General features: G+C 38.3%; 1 protein-coding gene across 1 annotated transcript in view; it reads left to right on the top strand.

The window, feature by feature from the left end:
- Window positions 1-1,281: 1,281 nt before the first annotated feature.
- Window positions 1,282-17,644, top strand: part of LOC118556384 (rab GTPase-activating protein 1-like) — a gene marked incomplete at its 5' end in the record, with an annotated part of 31,282 nt that continues 14,919 nt past the window's right edge. Inside the window, 9 exon segments of the mRNA XM_036134698.1 lie at window positions 1,282-1,356; window positions 3,096-3,221; window positions 3,411-3,554; window positions 6,450-6,491; window positions 6,903-7,031; window positions 11,250-11,342; window positions 12,537-12,647; window positions 12,961-13,065; window positions 16,511-16,594. Of these exon segments, the coding sequence (XP_035990591.1) occupies window positions 1,282-1,356; window positions 3,096-3,221; window positions 3,411-3,554; window positions 6,450-6,491; window positions 6,903-7,031; window positions 11,250-11,342; window positions 12,537-12,647; window positions 12,961-13,065; window positions 16,511-16,594 (909 nt within the window).

Below are 17,644 nucleotides of genomic sequence, written 5' to 3'. Positions count from 1 at the left end.
ATCCAATTGCATACTGGTGAAATGCTACATGAACAGAGTAAATTTCCCAAACCAAAACCAATTCTTAAGGCAGAAAATGGGGTTTACAGCTCGACCTGAAACAGAAACGAAAACACAGCAAACAGGTTTGCTGATCAGTAATGAGAGTTGCCACTGCCCTGTGTTAATTAACTCTGTCTGATGCTGCGACTCGCTGGTTTTATCGAGTTCACAAAAGACTGGAAAAGCTAAATGGGTTTCTCTTGCGACCCACAAACACGCACAAAACAAGAAGCAAAGAATGATCGGCCTATGTGGAAGTTGGCTGCTTGTGCATCGGACTGCACACACGCCACCTCGCAACTTCACGTCGCACTTTATCGGCGTATGTTATCAATCAACACCATCATCGTCATCATTTAGCCCTTTATTATAAAAATGTGCTCCGTTGAAAACAAATATAGTGGTTGTTGGTTGATCAGAAACGATTAGGTGTGACAAAAGCCAGCAAAAGCAAATTAAATCTGTAGGGGGGAATACTTTTTTTTACAGCAGGATAGTATACGTAAGACTGCTGGAGTTGACTGAGTGCAGCCTTTTTACACTTTTCTGTTTAATGTCATTCATTATGCATAACTCTTAGGAGGGCATTAATTTCCTCTCAGACAAGCAGCCACTGAGGTGCAGTTGAATAATTTACAGGTTTCTCCCATTGCTGTGTTTGGATTGATCCACATTTTGTATTTTTGACTTTTACTCGTTATTTGTGTTTCTGGTTCACTAGGCCAGCCACTTGCAGTACCCCCCGCCCCCCCCCCCCCCCATTCCTCTCCCTCGTCTCACTCTGAGCTTTAATAAATATTAACATTTCTCCTAAACATCTGGTTCTCCAAGTCTCTTTATCTGTATCCAGTGATGATGATTCATCCATCCATTACTATCGGGCTTCATCTTCATTAAGTTACAAGGCTGAGTCTGATTTTCTGACTGTTGAGGAACTTTATATTATTTTTAAAATTGGGATTTGAATAACTGTGATAGACCGGTGAAATCTTATGACATCTATATTTTTTATGTTTAAATTAAACCTCTGCTAAAGATCTTCTGTCATGAAAACGTTGGTCCTGTTCTGAATAATCTGTTGACCTGAATGTACAGTTTCTCTTTACGTTCTGGCTTCTCCAAAGCCAGGTCTATTCTAAGTGACGTTATTTTTCTTGGATTACTTTCAACCTGTAAAGATGTTTCTAATTCACTCTGAAAAGCCTTTGCTTAACCGTCTTTGTCTTTCATATTGTCCAGGCTTACTCTGTTTATGATCAGGAGATTGGCTACTGCCAGGGACAGTCCTTCCTGGCTGCGGTGCTGCTGCTGCACGTGAGTTCACCCACCGGCGCCGTCCGGCAACACAAGAGCTTTCCCGAACGTTGTCGACCACTGCTTTATTTTCTTTTGACACTGGTCTCCTCTCCACCATGAAGAACACTGAGTTATTAGAATCAATGAGCCTTAGAAGTCAAGTCAAATTTTTTAAAATAATCTTATTTGTACAGCTGTAATTTAGGTGACGATCAGAGTTTTCCGCCTGCACTCTGTAGCTCGTGGCCCGGTGTCAGCGAGTGAAGGAACGGTCCAGCACTGCCCCCTTGTGGCATTGTTGGACAGCTTCCGAGGTGTCCGCAGAAAACAGGAGTTCAGTGTTTATTAAAGGGTTCCTGAAGTATTTTCCAGCATTGGATAAAGAATTATGGAAGAAAATGTGTCCAGGCTTTATTTATCGTCCTATTGTATTAAAGGTTGGATCGGTCCGTCCCTCCATGGTGTTCATGCATAGTCTGGAAAACTCTGAAATTAGATTTTACTAATTTATATTTATTTATATATATATATATATATATATATATATATATATATATATATATATATATATATATATATATATATATATATATATATATATATATAAATAAATCAATCAATCTTGGGAGACTTTATATTATCTATCCATCCATTTTACTAACTGAATTGCTTATTTCCTTCCTTCAGTCCTACCTCCCTTCTGTCCTTGTTCCTTCTCTGTGCTTTTCATTTTATGTGTTCTCATTCCTTCCATCCTTGTGTCCTACCTTACTTTTTCTGTCCTCCCTTCCTCGTCTCATTCATCCCTTCCTTCTGCCCTTATTTCTTTTTTCTTGTCTTTCTTCTATCCTTCCATTCATATTAGTCTGCTTCCTTTCATGTGTCATCTTTCCTTTCCTTCTTTTCCTACTTCCCTTCTTTCATGTTCTTCTTTTTGTCCTTTTTTTGCTTCCTCTTTCTTTTCTCCATTGTGTCCTTTTAGTCCTTTCTGCTCTTTCTTGTATTGTTTTTTCTTCTTGCTTGTCATTTCTCTCTCCTTTCCATCCTTTTATATATTTTCTTGTGTCTTAACTTCCTCTTTTTTCTCATATCCTTTCTTCCTTGTCTCCTCCCCCCCTCATTGTCAGTTTTTTCCTTTCTTGTATCCTTTCTTCTTTCTGTCCTTCTGTCTCTCCTTTCTTGTTTTCTACCTTCTTCTTTTCCTTTCCTACCTTCTTTTCACCTTCCTGTTCTTCATTCCCTCCATCCCATCTTCCATTGTGTCATTTCTCCCCTGCGTCTTCCTTAATGCCTTCTTTTTGTTTATTTTTACTCTCTCTGCGTCCTACCTCCCTTCTTTGTACCTTCTTCCTTGTATATGTCCTTGATTGTGTCCTTTCTTTCCTCACTTGTTGCCTACCTACCTTCTTCCCTTCCTTTTTTTCTGCCGGTACCATATAAATCCTGACCATCGTATAAATAGCTACCATCTATTGATGGAGAACTTCATAAACATCTATCTTTGATAACTCTGGACAATTTAGTCTGGAAAAGCTCTACATTTTACATACAAATATGTTGGAACTTTGTTCTTTGGTTTTTGAAGGTTCCATATTTAAAGGTTGAAACAGAAGTTAATAGATAGTGAAATGTTTTATTTAACACAATTTTTAGCCATCCCATTAGTTTCATGAGTAACTCTGCTGTTAAAGTCTGAAGCATTATTAAAGTCTGAATCATTATTAGACATTTCTAACCGGATCTTGTGTTTTCTGTAGATGCCAGAGGAGCAAGCTTTCAGCGTTCTGGTGAAGATCATGTTTGATTACGGGCTCAGGGACCTGTTCAAACAGAACTTTGAAGATCTGCACTGCAAGTTCTTCCAACTTGAAAGACTCATGCAGGTTTGTGAATTACATTTGCACAACTCGGGTTATGTTTCCCACAATGTTGTCATTTTTGACTGTTTTGGATGGTATTTACTCCCATGAGCTGTTCTTTTTTTTTTTTTTTATTGCTGTCGCCTTCATCCTCTATTTATTGCTCTTCTTATCTTCTGTCTGTTGACTTTTCTTGTTTTTTGTCTTCCTCAGGAGTACATACCAGATCTGTACAACCATTTCCTGAATGTTGGCCTGGAGGCTCATATGTACGCTTCCCAGTGGTTCCTGACCCTCTTCACAGCCAAGTTTCCTCTTTATATGGTCTTCCACATAATCGACCTGCTACTGTGTGAGGTTGGTATTAATAGAAACTCCACAGTGGTCACAGCTCACAAATGTTTGGAGAAAACCTCTTTAGTGTTACAGGGTATTAAATCTCTTCTGCTGACTTCAATCGACTTTCCATCTTCAAATGTCCGGTTTAATCCATTTAATAATTCATAAAAAGATAAGAAAAGGAATCTTCTCTGTTTGCCAGCATACTTGTACATCAGTTTATTTGCCAGAAACAGGAAAACTTAATTTTATTTTATGTGCGCTAATCAGAGAGCACGGGACATCTTTCTTCATAAGATACTTTTTTGTACTTCTCAGTCACTTTGGTCCAGTGTTGTTGAAAATATACAATTAGACAAATTTTGTCTGAACCTGAGTTTTTTAATGATCATTAAGGTACCTTATTCGGGTCTCAAAACATATTTAGAGCCCATTACCTAATCTGGTTCACATAGCCCTGAAATTATGCTCTATCCTGAAATGTGATTTTTGGTAGCACTGATTATGACACCAAACTAAGCTCCCAATGTCATTTAATTAAGCTCTTCTGGATTGTATCAAAGTTCTAGCCTGGCCAGCCAGACTGACTTACGCCGTATACACAACGTATCAGTCTGGTGAGGAGCTGGCAGAGCACGATTTCAAAGGCAGGACTAACAGGGTCAGCGTCATCACTGCAAAAACGGATCTAAAAATAAGTAAAATGTTCTTAAAGTTAATGTGTTTTTGTCCTTGATTTGAGCAGGTAAATAAGATTATCTGCCAATGGAATGAGTATTTTAACCTCTAAAATAAGACAATTAGACATCCTGCACTTGAAATAAGATGATGGAGATGAATTGTTCCTATTTTAAGTGCAAAAATCTTATTCCATTGGCAAATCATCTTATGTACCTGTTCAAATCAAGGACAAATACACTCATTTTAAGAACATTTTACTTATTTTTAGTTTTGTTTTTGCAGGTTAGAACCAATCGGATAACTACAGATGTGACGCAAAAACCTCCAAGCGACACGCTCAGTTTTTTCGGTGTTTTTAGCAAAAAAACACTTTTTTTGCTAAAAAAAATAAAATATACATGCTGTACTCACATGCACTTTCTTAATCTGCCAAGGCACCGAGCCACCTAAATCTCTGTATGTATCTTGATTGTTATGGTAGCAAAAAAGCGCTGCTGCCTTATGGGTAATTCTGCCGCTGAGAGTGACGCTTCGTAAAGTCCCGCCTCCCGCGCTGTGATTGGTCCAGTCTGTTTTGGGCCTGAGGGGATGGAGCCTTACCAGACTGATTTATGCTCCGTGTAATGCATTCTGGCAGGCCAGGCTGTCAAAGTTTTTCCAATCGTACGGCAGATTTCACTGATTTATCTTACCAGTGATTACATACCGACGTATAGTCGGCACAAAAAGTCCTAAATCTGGTGGGATCAGTGAATGCACCGTATGTAAGCTCTTCAGTGTGAATGTTGTTGAGTGAAGATGATTGATGTTTTTATGATTAAAAATGAAGGTAGAAGATGCACAGAGATGCACATGGCAATGTTAAGGGAAATAGTCCAGTCATATTTGTGGTTCAATTGGGCTGCAAGAAACAGACTTTAATGGATAGCAGTGTAGCTGAAGGTAAGAGTGCAAAGTTGTTCTTGTTTGTCTTTTTCAAATATGAATGTTGCTGTTATAGAATATGTTTGGAAATATTAGATTTAAATCTCCAATCTCAAACAGCTGTCTATATAATGCCAAACATGCTAATAGCTAATACAAAATGCAAAAAAGAACATTTTAAATGTCAACCTCATAATTTTTGTCTGTGTTTTTGTACTAAAACCCTCTTTTACAGCGACTGCTTTCTCATGCCAGACGTAATGTTAGCTCTGCTTTCCATGTAACTTGTGTTTACTGACTCCTCAGGGCAGAAGGCTAGGATAATATTATGACTGCTGTTATTATTTATTCCTACATTGTACAGCTAAGCCCAAATTTATTCATACCCCTGGCAGATTTGGGTTTGGAGCAATCTTTTCCTTTGAGATCCTTTTATTTTTTTTTTTTTTTTTTTTTTTTTTTTTTTTTTTTTTTTTTTTTTTTTTTTTTTTTTTTTTTTTATAACAAAATTAGTTTTAACATTTTGGAATGGCCTGGTTTGAGTAGCAGAGAATATATGCAGGAAGCCTGAGGTTAGTCATGGCAAGAAGATATAGAGCTCATCATATCAAAATAAAATGCATTAAGCCGTTGAGCGATTAAGAGTTTGAGTACTGTAATGCAAACAAAGGTTGTTTTTTTTTAAAGTTTATTGAGAGAGAAATCGAAACTGGCCAGAATTGGTATCAGCAGGTGAAAGCTTTACAAAAAACTAGAGATCAGAAATCGGCCACAAAATTCTGATCATTTACATTTTTACAAAAACGTCACAAACATTACACACAATAGGAAAACTGAACACATCCAGAGAGGTGAGGGCATTTGTGCCAGATACAGGAATGTGTCTTTATCTGGTGTCATGAAGAATCAGTAGAAAGCTTTATGAGCTCGCTAAAAGCGAGATTGTTTCATCCTGTAAAATCAACAGCTTATTACTCAGGAATAATTTGATGATGGTGTGATGCTTCAGTAGTCTTAATATCTGTGAAATTTTAGTTGAGCGCAGAAAATCTCCTTCTGAGTGCACTGAACTTCATGCTAAAGAGAAATTGGACCTTTCCTTGTTATTGTCATAACACAGCAGCTCCCTTTAATCTCCTGTAGGGGGAAGTGATTTGATATAAAATCTGTAGATATCCAGCCACTCAAAGTCAACACAGTTAGTCCAGAATAATTTTTGAATTAAACGAAATATCCTGTTCTTGTTCTGTAATGTTCATGACTTTTCATAAGGTGTTTCCAGCTAAACCATAAAACTTTGTTTTTCAGGGTATCAGTGTGATCTTCAATGTTGCCTTGGCCCTTTTAAAGGTAAGAATTAAATCAGACTGAAAATAAAAAAAACACCCAACAGTAAATTCTGAAAGCACCAACAAAACAGACAATCTCAGCCAACAGAAGGCCAAGCTTTAGGAAAAAGTCACCTTTTTATTTTGTGTAGGAAGGAATGAACATGCTTTTTTTTAAACATTTGCTTCTAACGTTTAATTTAATATATAACACAGCTTTAAATGCTATGATTTTTTTTTAGATGATTTAAAGCAGTTTTATTCTCTTTGATTAGTTTATTTATACTTTATTCCCTGTCTTTCTCTAACAAATATTGCTTTGTGTTATTTCTCTGAACCAAATAAAGTAAATTAGCTTTGAGTTTTCAAGGAGTTTTTAATTGTGTGTTTCAAGTGTAAACATTGCATTTTTTTTTTGCATCTTTTTCCTCAGACATCAAAAGACGATCTACTGCAGACGGACTTCGAGGGTGCTCTGAAATTCTTTCGTGTCCCCGTCCCGAAGAGGTACCGCTCAGAAGAGAATGCCAAGAAACTGATGGAGCTGGCCTGTAGCATGAAGGTGAGTCTAAATAAAAAAAAAAGTTTCTTATCGTATGATTAAGCTGTTGGTAATATTTTTATGTATTCATCAATTAAATCCTTAATTTCATTGTATAAAATGACCATCCAGCAATTCTGCTCAGCTACCAGCAGGGGTCAGTGTCGAGCTTTATCATAACCAGCATAAAATCAACACACACAAACACCGGATACTCACATCCCTCTATTTAACTCCCACACCTGTGTCCTGACCTGATTCGAACAGTCTGGCCCAATTTGTAGGATCTGACTTTGAAGGTAACTTTGGGCTGGAACATTTCTTTCCGCAAACTCTGTAAGGAAGCCAAGTTGAAAAAAAAAAAAAAAAAAGATGTGAACTTTTTACTCTTTAGAAGGGCAGGTGGGCAGCAGAGGAGTCACTCTCTAAAGCTCCTCCAGCAGAAGTAAATCAGAGCTAACCAAAGCAGCGCTGCAGTTCTGACGATGCTCCAGCACTCGTGATGAAGGCATCGGTTCTGAAGCTCAAGAAGCCTCTGATATAGGAAGAAGAGCTCAATAAAAGCACCAATATAAATATTAAAGTTGCTTGATTGGAGCTGGATTTTCTTGATCTAATAAGTAAATTCTTCCCTTTTTAAGTATGTTTTGAATGGAAGATCAAAACATATTTTATTGAAATACACGGATGTAGGTATTTGCACAGTTTAAGTTATTTAACACATTGACCTCAGTCCTTAATGTGAGGGCAGTTTGGTTAATCTGGGAACTCGATGTCATTACAGTGGGAACAACTGACTCGATTTGCCTGTGCAAATTCTCAGTTATCCAGGTCTTCGCAACAGCAAACAGGCTAAATCAGATGCAAATCAATGACCCACCCGCCGCCGTCCTGGGCCGTCAGGAGCTATTGCTTGGTGCGAGTGGAGACGAGAATACTGATATGATCTGCAGGTGGCTCAAGTGAGAGCCACCTGCAACAACCTGCAACAACTACTTTAACTTCTACCTGACATTCATTTTCCATTTTAAAAACATTTTGACTGGCCTTTCATCAGTAATATCTTAACTATAATATATATATTTTTTTAATTCTCTGCATAACCAACTCGGCTGGCGGCACAGGATCCTGTCTTTTTTACTTTCAGCATGTTTTCCTCCCTGTCGCATCTCCTCGTCAGCTTTCAGTTGAGCTGTCTGTGGTTAATGATATACAGCCAAGTATCTTGTAAAACAGCTTAGTGTCCTCTTCCACTATATTGAAACTGACCTGCACTCAGTAAAATGTTACAGCTGTTACAGCTAATTAGTGCATCACACATTCATATGAAACTCTACGATTCAGGCCCCATCCACATGAAGAGGGGTTTGGCCATGTCCGACAAACTTCATGGTCGAATAAGCCGTCCCATCCAAATGAAGTGGCCGCGAAACCGGCAGCATTTGAAACCTGCTCAGGAACATTTGAAGCTGCCCCCCTACAGAATCAATGGAGCAGTCCTCAAATGATGTCACATTTTTCCAGAGGCAGCCCGTTTTCCCGGCTGGTCGGACAGGAAGAGTGCAAATTAAATTGGCAACAACCACAAAACCAATCATTTTGGAAGATGACGACGTCCAAGGAGCTTCATTTCAACCTTCCTCAATCGACAATGGATCAAACTCGAGGAAGAGACCTGCTGAATGTGCTCAGAATTGCAGCTAAAACTAAGAAAAAATACATGTATTAATGCAGACTTATGCTTTGATTTATTATTATAGAGCTCATTGCAGAAAATAGACTTAAAACAGTCCGTCATCCCGCTGTAACCAAACACTCAGATCTTGTTTCCTCTTCTCACACACACACACACACACACACACACACACACACACACACACACACACACACACACACACACACGATCACATGAGAGAAACTTCTACTTGATCCATTAAAAGAAGTGGAAGATCAGCAAGAAACCCACCACAGGCCGCTTCTAATCATCACAAATGCATGTATTTAGCTCATATTTATAGACACACGGGGACTTTTACGCCTCCTAAAAAGCCCCCTCCCTCCTTGCGGACAAGCGGACACTGAAGCTCACATAAACAGCCCTCACGGATTGTATGGTGTTTTATTCATTTCATTTCAAAAAGCTGCTGAGATAAAGCCAAATAAACGTAGCGTACCTGGCCAGATGCTGCAGTCGCTGGTTTCAAGTCTGGACATTCAAATGTTGGCTCCTTACGACCAAGGAAACGTAGAGACCACATTTAGGTGTCTTTGTTCAGATTCCACAGTGAAGTCCTCTCAGTTACAAGCTTGTATCCAACACTGACATTTCTCTGCAATCTTTTGGGGTTTTGGAAAATCAATGGGAAAAAAAACCAACTCCCTTCATATGATCAAGATCACCATATCGCTAGTCAATCCAGCAGATACCAACAAAGCAGCCTCGTTTTGTCGTTGCCATATTATTGTCTGTTGAGGCGATATTCAGGACAGCTCTGTTCACTATTTGACTCAAACAAGTAAACTATTCAAGCGTTACCGCTCTGCTTGTACGACCACAAGATGGTCACGAAGCATGCGTTTAAATTTTGTAATTTGACGTCATTTGAGCAATGCCTTATTACAAGGGGTGCAAATGGCCCCTGGACTGCATTTTTGGCACCTTTGGTTTAGAAGGTTGTGTTTTTATATTTATCACAAGATAAACACTGTGAATGGCAGAAATTTAACCTCTTTGCTGGAAATACTGTAGGTTGGACAAAGCCTGTTATAAACATGAGGATAAAAATGGTGTTATTGTGAACATTGTATTTTGTGTCTATTATGGTGTCTTTTCAGGACTTTAATCTATGTCGATTAATTAATCCAAGACAAAAATGATGTGTTTTACCCACCTAGATAAAACAATCCAGCCGGATTAAAACAATAGCTTTAGGTTTGAACTTATGGAACCTCCTTCTGCAGAAAAAGCACCCCTGTACCTTTGTTTCCACAGTCTTTCTGTTGATTCAGCTTTTGCTTGTCTTCTGAGATCTCATTATCACCACACACTGCTGTTTAACAGTAACCTCAGGTGCTGTTGGAGCGCTTTTCTATAAATAACAATCTGCATTTTCAGTCGTACTTCATCTGTTTCAAAGTTAAAGCTCCGGTTAACTTTCAAAACTAAAGCTCCCTGCTCTCAATTTGCGCTGAACGTTTACATGATAAAGGCTTTTGTCTTTTTAGTTTTTGCAAAGTTCAGGAAAATTGCATCGGTTGGCGACTCATGTGCACAGGCAGGTTTGTGGGGTGTTAGGGGCCTATTGGGAAAAAAAATGCATTTTTGATAGTTATTTAGTATTTGCATTGAATTTAGTCTGTGCACATTCACTTTAAATAAACCTTTTCTATTCATTAAAACTTGAGAGGCTCTGATGAGAGTTGATGGGCCCATTTTCAATATTTTTCATAACCTGCCAATTCAGAGGTATAGTTGATTACGATTACTGTTTAGGTGTTATATGAGACGTTATTAGAACAAAATTCAGAATATTTCCTGTCGTGAGCGGTCATTATTCATAATTGCAGCAGGCATGCTTTCTCTGTATCGCTGTCTTTAGAATTTTATGTTAGCAGTAGCACAGCTTCTTTTCTATCATCTACTGTAAGTCTTGCTCTCTCTCCCTTTCTCACAGCCTAAATGAATTGCAGACATGTTACACTTGACATATTGAGAATGGTTTCCTTATAAATATCTCCTTCCAACTGTGTGCTTGCGTTGACCTAACTTTATGATTCAAACAGAAAATATCTTTGACTTCAGCATCCTAGCTGAAGGGTGTTGCTGTCAGTGCAACCTGGTAGTATTCAGGAATTGTACGTTCACTGATCAGAGGGAGTTTTTGATTTTCCAACCACCCAGTCACAGATTTTGTAATCTCAAAAATTAAAATAATCTGATTCAGGCCATCTAGTGAATTTTCCATGCATCTCCAATTAAAGCAAATTGTTATTTACTCTACTGACCGTATGAAGATATTAGCTTACATTTCAGCTGCTTTTCAGTTCAAAAGAACGTTGCGAACTAGACAAAACTCACACCATAAATCTGTTTTTCATTATCAATTAGATTACAAAAAACTTTAATTAATAGCTATTTCCACGTGTCCATCACGCTAACTGGTTAAGTTTGATATGCGTTTCTTCCGCAACGTGTTCAGTTAATAAATGTTTGCTTTTCTGACTATTTTTGTTTAAAAGATAAGCCAGAAGAAGCTGAAGAAGTTTGAGAAGGAGTACCACATCATAAGGGAGCAGCAGGAGCAACAAGAAGCCCCCATTGAGAGATATGAGGTAGATATACACACAGAGCACAAAAAGCATGATCCATTGAGGAATAAACTCTCTGTGTTGTCTTCTTCTTAAATATCATAACATGGGTATGTCTGACCTAGGGTTTCAGTCTTCAGTCTTCATAGAGCTAGCTTGTAGCATTAGCACAGCTAGCATGTAGCATTTTCTGCATTTGTTTTTTTTTTTTTTTCTTGTCAGTCTGCTTCATAGGGAAAGCCCTTTTGAAACAAGCTTTTTGGTTCGCCTTGTTGCCTAAGGAGGGCTGCATATGCTTTTTTTTTTTCTGCATGTACTTGCCAGTTTAGCAGAGTTTAAAACATCCAACTGCGGCTCATTGTGTTGGTCAGCTGTCGAAGAAGCGCCACAATTAGGGCAAAACTGAACGGTTCAGTTTATATAAATTTTGACGCAAATGCGTATCTTTGAATAATTCATATCTTTGTTGTAGATTATATCGAAATGTTGATGATTTTGGCCACTCTAGTCTGACCTATGAAATAAAAATCGCTAAGTTAATTGTGTACAATATTGATATTTGTGTTAAAAACATCTTTTAATGCTTGTACGATTTGCCCAACCACTAAGTTAACCTTTTGACTTTGTATGTGGTTTTAGATATTTTTTAAACGCATATGGTTCATTTTTTTATCACAAGGTATATAAGAAAAATTAAAGCAGAGTGTTAAATATTGTTTTTTATACAAACAAATTATGATAGGGGGAAAAAGCACCTGCTGACGTACAAAACATGATCTTGTCTTTCTTTTTTACTTTCAGCATGTTTCCCTCCACGTCGCATCTGCTAGTCAGCGAAATATGCCAGCTTTCATTTTAGCTGTCTGTTGTTAATGATAAACAAACCAGTTATATCTTCTTTAACTGTTTAGAGTCCTCTTCCACTATATTTAAACTCTGACCTGATCTCAGTAAACTTTAACAGTTGTTTAGAAAAGAACTGGGCCAGGAATAGTAGATTACACACTTATATGAAGCTCTTTATGATTAACTTGTTTTCCCTATTCTGCTGTCTCTTCACTTTTTCTTCCTCTTTTCTACTGGTTCTTCCCTCCTCTCTGTGTTCTCTTCTGTTTCACTGTTATACTCCTTTGTGTTTTTATTCATCTGTCTTTTTTTTCTTATTTTTTCTGCCTTTTTTTTCTCTGTTCTCTTTTCTTCCTCTCTTCCTGTGTCCAGCGGGAGAATCGTCGTTTGCAAGAGGCCAACATGCGCTTGGAGCAGGAGAACGACGACCTGGCGCATGAACTCGTCAGCAGCAAGATAGCCCTCCGGAAGGACCTGGACAATGTAAGACAACACAGACATGTGGGATGTTGTGTGTCCCATTTAGCAGAAGTAATCAGTCAGTGGTAGAGTCGAAGCATAAGTTTGCCTTTATTTTTGGCCTAAGAACCTGCTCCTAAGAAGCTTGAAGTCTGTAATATCTCTGACACCATTTAAGGTACAGGTTGCAGATTTAAGCGCAGGCTTTTTGTTGACCTGCTTTTAAATTAGAGCAGATAAAAAGAAAGTAGGACGAGCTGAATTTCAACTACCGTTTTCAGCGTTGTGTTTTTTTTTTTCTTTTCTTTCTTGTCTTGTATGTTTTTGTTTGTGTCAGGCTGAGGAAAAGGCAGACGCCCTGAATAAAGAGTTGCTGCTGACCAAGCAGAAGCTGATAGAATCTGAAGATGAGAAGAGACGGCTTGAAGAAGAGTCTGCACAGGTTAGAGCAAAGCTGCAAGGCTTTTCTATTTGCTGAAATTGTTTTTAAGAAAACCTGTAAACCGTTTAAATGATGCTTGAAGTATATCAGTGCACCAAATCTCATTATGTACACAGACCGCAGGGAACAATGCTGACAGTTTTAGTGTCATTTCTCGGATAAAGCGATAAAGTCAGGTTAATTCAGTTTATATATTTATTTAGAGCAAATTCACATCACTTTCTAAATTGTCCTTAGGTGTGTGTGCATGCTTGGCATTTGTGGTATGTTTCTGTCTGTTGCCCTGTGAGCTGGGCTGGCCACCTGTCCACTGTGCATTCAGTCACTCGCCCACTGACCACTGGAGATAGGCTCCAATCCCCCCACTAACCTGCATGGATAAGTGGGTATAGACGATGGATGACAACAACTGTCATCCCAAGGCACTTTACAAATGAAAACATTCAATTGATATGTGATTACAAAAAAGAAATCCATCATATCTGTCCAATCCAATCATAATCAGGCTCAGAAACATTTACTGCCTAATTCTATCCACATTATGATTCCATACAGTCAAATCCAGTTTAACATTTGAACTTCACAAAATTACTATTGTGAAATTTTTTTTTCTAGGAAAGCACAGCCAATGGCCTCGAGTCGTGACTTTGCAGCGATTCCTAATCCTAAGCAAACACGTGGGAGCAGTGGAAAGGAACCACTTTCTCTTCACAGGGAGAATCCTCTAGTAGGCAAATGACACGCAAATTTGTGAAGCGTTCCTAATTTTTTTGGGGAGTGATGGCCTAGTGGTTAGAGCAGTGCACTTGCACTCAGAGAAGGATGCAAGTACCCGGTTCGATCCCCACAGCCTGCACTCTGGGTCCCTGAGCAAGACCCTTAACCCCAGAACGCTTCCTGGGCGCCGCACATGGCAGCTCACTGCTCCCCAAGAGTGATGGGTTAAAAGCAGAGAACAAATTTCATTGTAATGTATGTTTCAATGTATGTTTCAATGACAATAAAGATGATATTACTATTACTATTAGAACCAGATTCAGTTGGAGGGGTTGAGCGGACAGGAAGGAGACAAAAATTGAACTTGGAAGGAAAAGAAAAGAGCTCAATCTTGACCAAATCTTGGCCTGATGGTGTTGCTCTTCATCATCAGGCCAAGATTCGATGGTTTACATTCTTCTGCAAGCCAGCGGCCACTCCAGTGATGAAGATGTTCTCATCCTGGATAGGGAAGAGCGTTGCTTTGATAGAAATAATGGAGGCCATTTTTCTAAAGAGGAATCGTACGTCGTTAAACAGGAGCGGAGGCCTCTTACAATGCTGTTATTGCGAGTATGACTAAGCCCCCTGTGAACAATAAGTGGCTAAGAGAGCACCAACAATGGGTTGTTAGCCCGATGGTCTTTTTTTTGCATGTGAGCAACCAGTTTTGATTCTCACCATTTAACTTGTTGATCCACTATGGAAAGGCGCTGCTTATAAAGCTGAGTTTACCGTTCACTCGTCAGACTGAAGAAGTCCCTTGGAGAAGAGAAATGTTTCAACAAAGAAGAACCCGTCCAGATATCCTACCTGATTTTCTGGACTATAAGTTGCACAAGAACACAAGTTGCATCAGTTAAAACATTTGTCATAAAGAGGGGGAAAAAAAACTTTAAATTTTATAAACGTAAATTTCCCAAGCCAAACGCATTCTGTACTGTACAGAGGCGAAGCACGGAGGAGATTGATTGACATCAGTCTACAGTCCCTTATCCAATCAGGACACAGAACATAATGCGTGTTCATACGCTGCATTAAAAATGCACCAAAAAAATTCATGAAACAGCAAAGGTGAACCATGTTATAAGGAGGGTTCACTTTACTCAACTTTCTTTTTTCCACCTGGATTATTGAGATGCATCTGTAAACTCTCAGTAAAGCTCCATCAAAGACACCATGAAGAAAAGATACGCTGCTACAGAAAGAATGACTGGGCCAGGCATACCTTCTATGGCAGGGGTGTCAAAACTTCGATCTTGGAGGGTCGGCGTGTCTGTATTTTTAGATTCTCACACGCACACACCTTTCAAATAATTAATACAGAGGCACTGAGTCAGGGGTGCTTTCTTCTATGGGGAAAACAAATGGAGAGCACATAAAGTAAATTTTCACTAATCCATAAATGAAATGTATTAGAAAATAGAGAGGAAAATTCAGCCACCAAAGTTCTCTTTTGGGTACGTGCATCTTAAATATAAGCTGGAGCTTGTTGATTCAGAGTATTAATGTAAGAATGTTTTATTATATATTCTGGATTTAACAGGAAGGCAGAGAAGAGAAGCTTACATTGGAAAAATAGTTTCACTCCTTTTAATTTTGTTAGAGCTATGAAAGCGATTGCACCTAATTCTCCTGTCATTATCGCCTGACGAAGAAGTTAGATGATGAATTGTGGGAAATTGTGTTTATAAATAGATGAGAGTTAAGATCTGCAGGTTGTAATCAACACCAGAAACAATGTCAGCTGATTTTAAAAGTAAGCTGTCTATTCTTCATTCAGGTGTAATCCTCCTGATCTTATTGACCTCAGTTGTTGTCTAAACCATTACAGTTTTCTTTAAAGATAGGACTATATGTTTTTTTTTATTTCACTGTCAGTCTCTTCACATGTCAGCCTTTCAATAATACATCCAGTGTGTCTTTATATTCGCCCACTCCTTAAGGAGCGTATTCACTCATTTATTTAAGAATAACAATGTTTACCAAGATGTTAAATTTCAGAATCTCTGTTTTTTTTTTTCTTGCCATGCCACTAAAAAAACTTCAAGGTTTTCCTTCATAGTTGTGGATTCTTTAAAGTCACTTCCAACCATTTACCGTGAAAACTGTCAGTGTTGGGTGTATGTTGTTTTTTTTTTTTTCTGGCTTGGAGAAGAACAGACCGACCCGCCGCCCTCTGTACCTGTCCTCCAAACGTCTTCTGCGGTGTGGAGTGTGCAGGTGTAACACGGAGTGATTTATGTGTTAGAGCAGCGGTTGTGTTCAGGGCAGAATGTTGCCCACCAGCCTCGGGTCTGCACTGCAAAAACAAAACTAAAAATAAGTCAAATCTTCTTGAAATTGGTGCATTTGTCCTTGATTTTAGCAGGTAAATAAGACGATTAGCCAATGGAATGAGATTTTTACACTTAAAATAGGAACAACTCATCTCTATCATCTTATTTCAAGTGCAGGATGTCTAATTATCTTATTTTAGGGGTGAAAATACTGACTCCATTGGCAGATCATCTTAAAATTTGACTTATTTTTAGTTCTGTTTTTGCAGTGTGCTGATACTTCTCTCCAACTTCTGTACATTTTCTGGCAGTCATATGCTTTGTGGGGCCTCTGAGTTTGCCTGTTTCATTTAGTTTTACCATTTATAACCACCTAACCATGTCTGCGTTTGTGTTTTTTCTCTCCACAGCTGAAAGAAATGTGCCGAAGGGAGCTTGATAAGTCAGAGTCAGAGATAAAGAAGAACGGTTCTATTATTGGAGAATACAAACAGGTACAAACTGCAAACCTTACGTATTTTTCTCTTTATTACTTAAGAGTAAATTTATTCCAGGAAGGAGCTTAGAATAACTGAAAAACCAAAGTTTTTCTTAAAATCATTTTACTAGAGCGTGTCTCTTGTCACAGGGGGCTTGAAGAGTTTTTAGGGAAGTGAAACTGTAAACTGTCACCCAGCTTTCGCTCCAGCTTTCTTGAAACGTGTTTTGAATACTTGGTGCTCAGAAAATAGTTTGTGATTTATGTCTTGGTTACAAACTTTTAAACTTGGTGACAGATGGTTTCAAGGCCTCATAAAAGACACATCAACACAAATCAGTTTTTTTATGATGGAGAACATTATAAAAATGGCAAATCGGTTGTGTGCAAAAGTTTTGATCGTTAATCATTAATTTCTCTTTTGCTACAAGTGGGGTTTTTTTTGTTTTTGTTTTTGTTTAGTTTTTTCAAAATTTATCTTAAACAACAAAATATATCTGCAAAAGACAAGAAAGCCCAACCTATTCAAAGAATAGCGTCAAGAAATTTGGGAATGTTATATGGTCCTTGCAGTGCCTTGCAAAAGTATTCACCTCCCTTGGCATTTTTCATGTTTTGTTGCCTCACAAATTTGAATTAAAAAAGATTGTTTAAGAGTTTACACCGTTGTATTTACAGAACATGCCTGAAACTTTGAAGATGTATTATTTTATGGCCATTTTATTCTGACCAGGGCACCTTCAGTCATACATTTGGGGAGTCACCCACATGCCTTTTAGCAAACTTAAAACAGGCCTTCTAGTTTTTAAGACTAAATAATGTTTTTTTCTGACCAATCTTCCATAAAGTTCAGCTGTAGGAATTGTAAAGCATATTGTGGTGAACAGATCCTGTTCACCACAATATTGATGGTCTGGGAAAAGCATCAAGGATTTAGATATTTTTTGGAACCTCACCCTGTCTTGTACTTCCCAACAACTTTGGGTTGGTCTTCATGGTGTGTCTCTTGCTCAGTAGTGCTGCAGCCACTGGAGCCTTTCAGAAAAGGTGTGTTTATATACTGACA

This window comes from Fundulus heteroclitus, unplaced genomic scaffold (assembly GCF_011125445.2).
Source record: "Fundulus heteroclitus isolate FHET01 unplaced genomic scaffold, MU-UCD_Fhet_4.1 scaffold_9.2, whole genome shotgun sequence".
Classification (NCBI taxonomy): domain Eukaryota; kingdom Metazoa; phylum Chordata; class Actinopteri; order Cyprinodontiformes; family Fundulidae; genus Fundulus; species Fundulus heteroclitus.
Note: the sequence above shows the minus strand (reverse complement) of the source record. Positions and strands in the feature narration are given on the sequence as shown.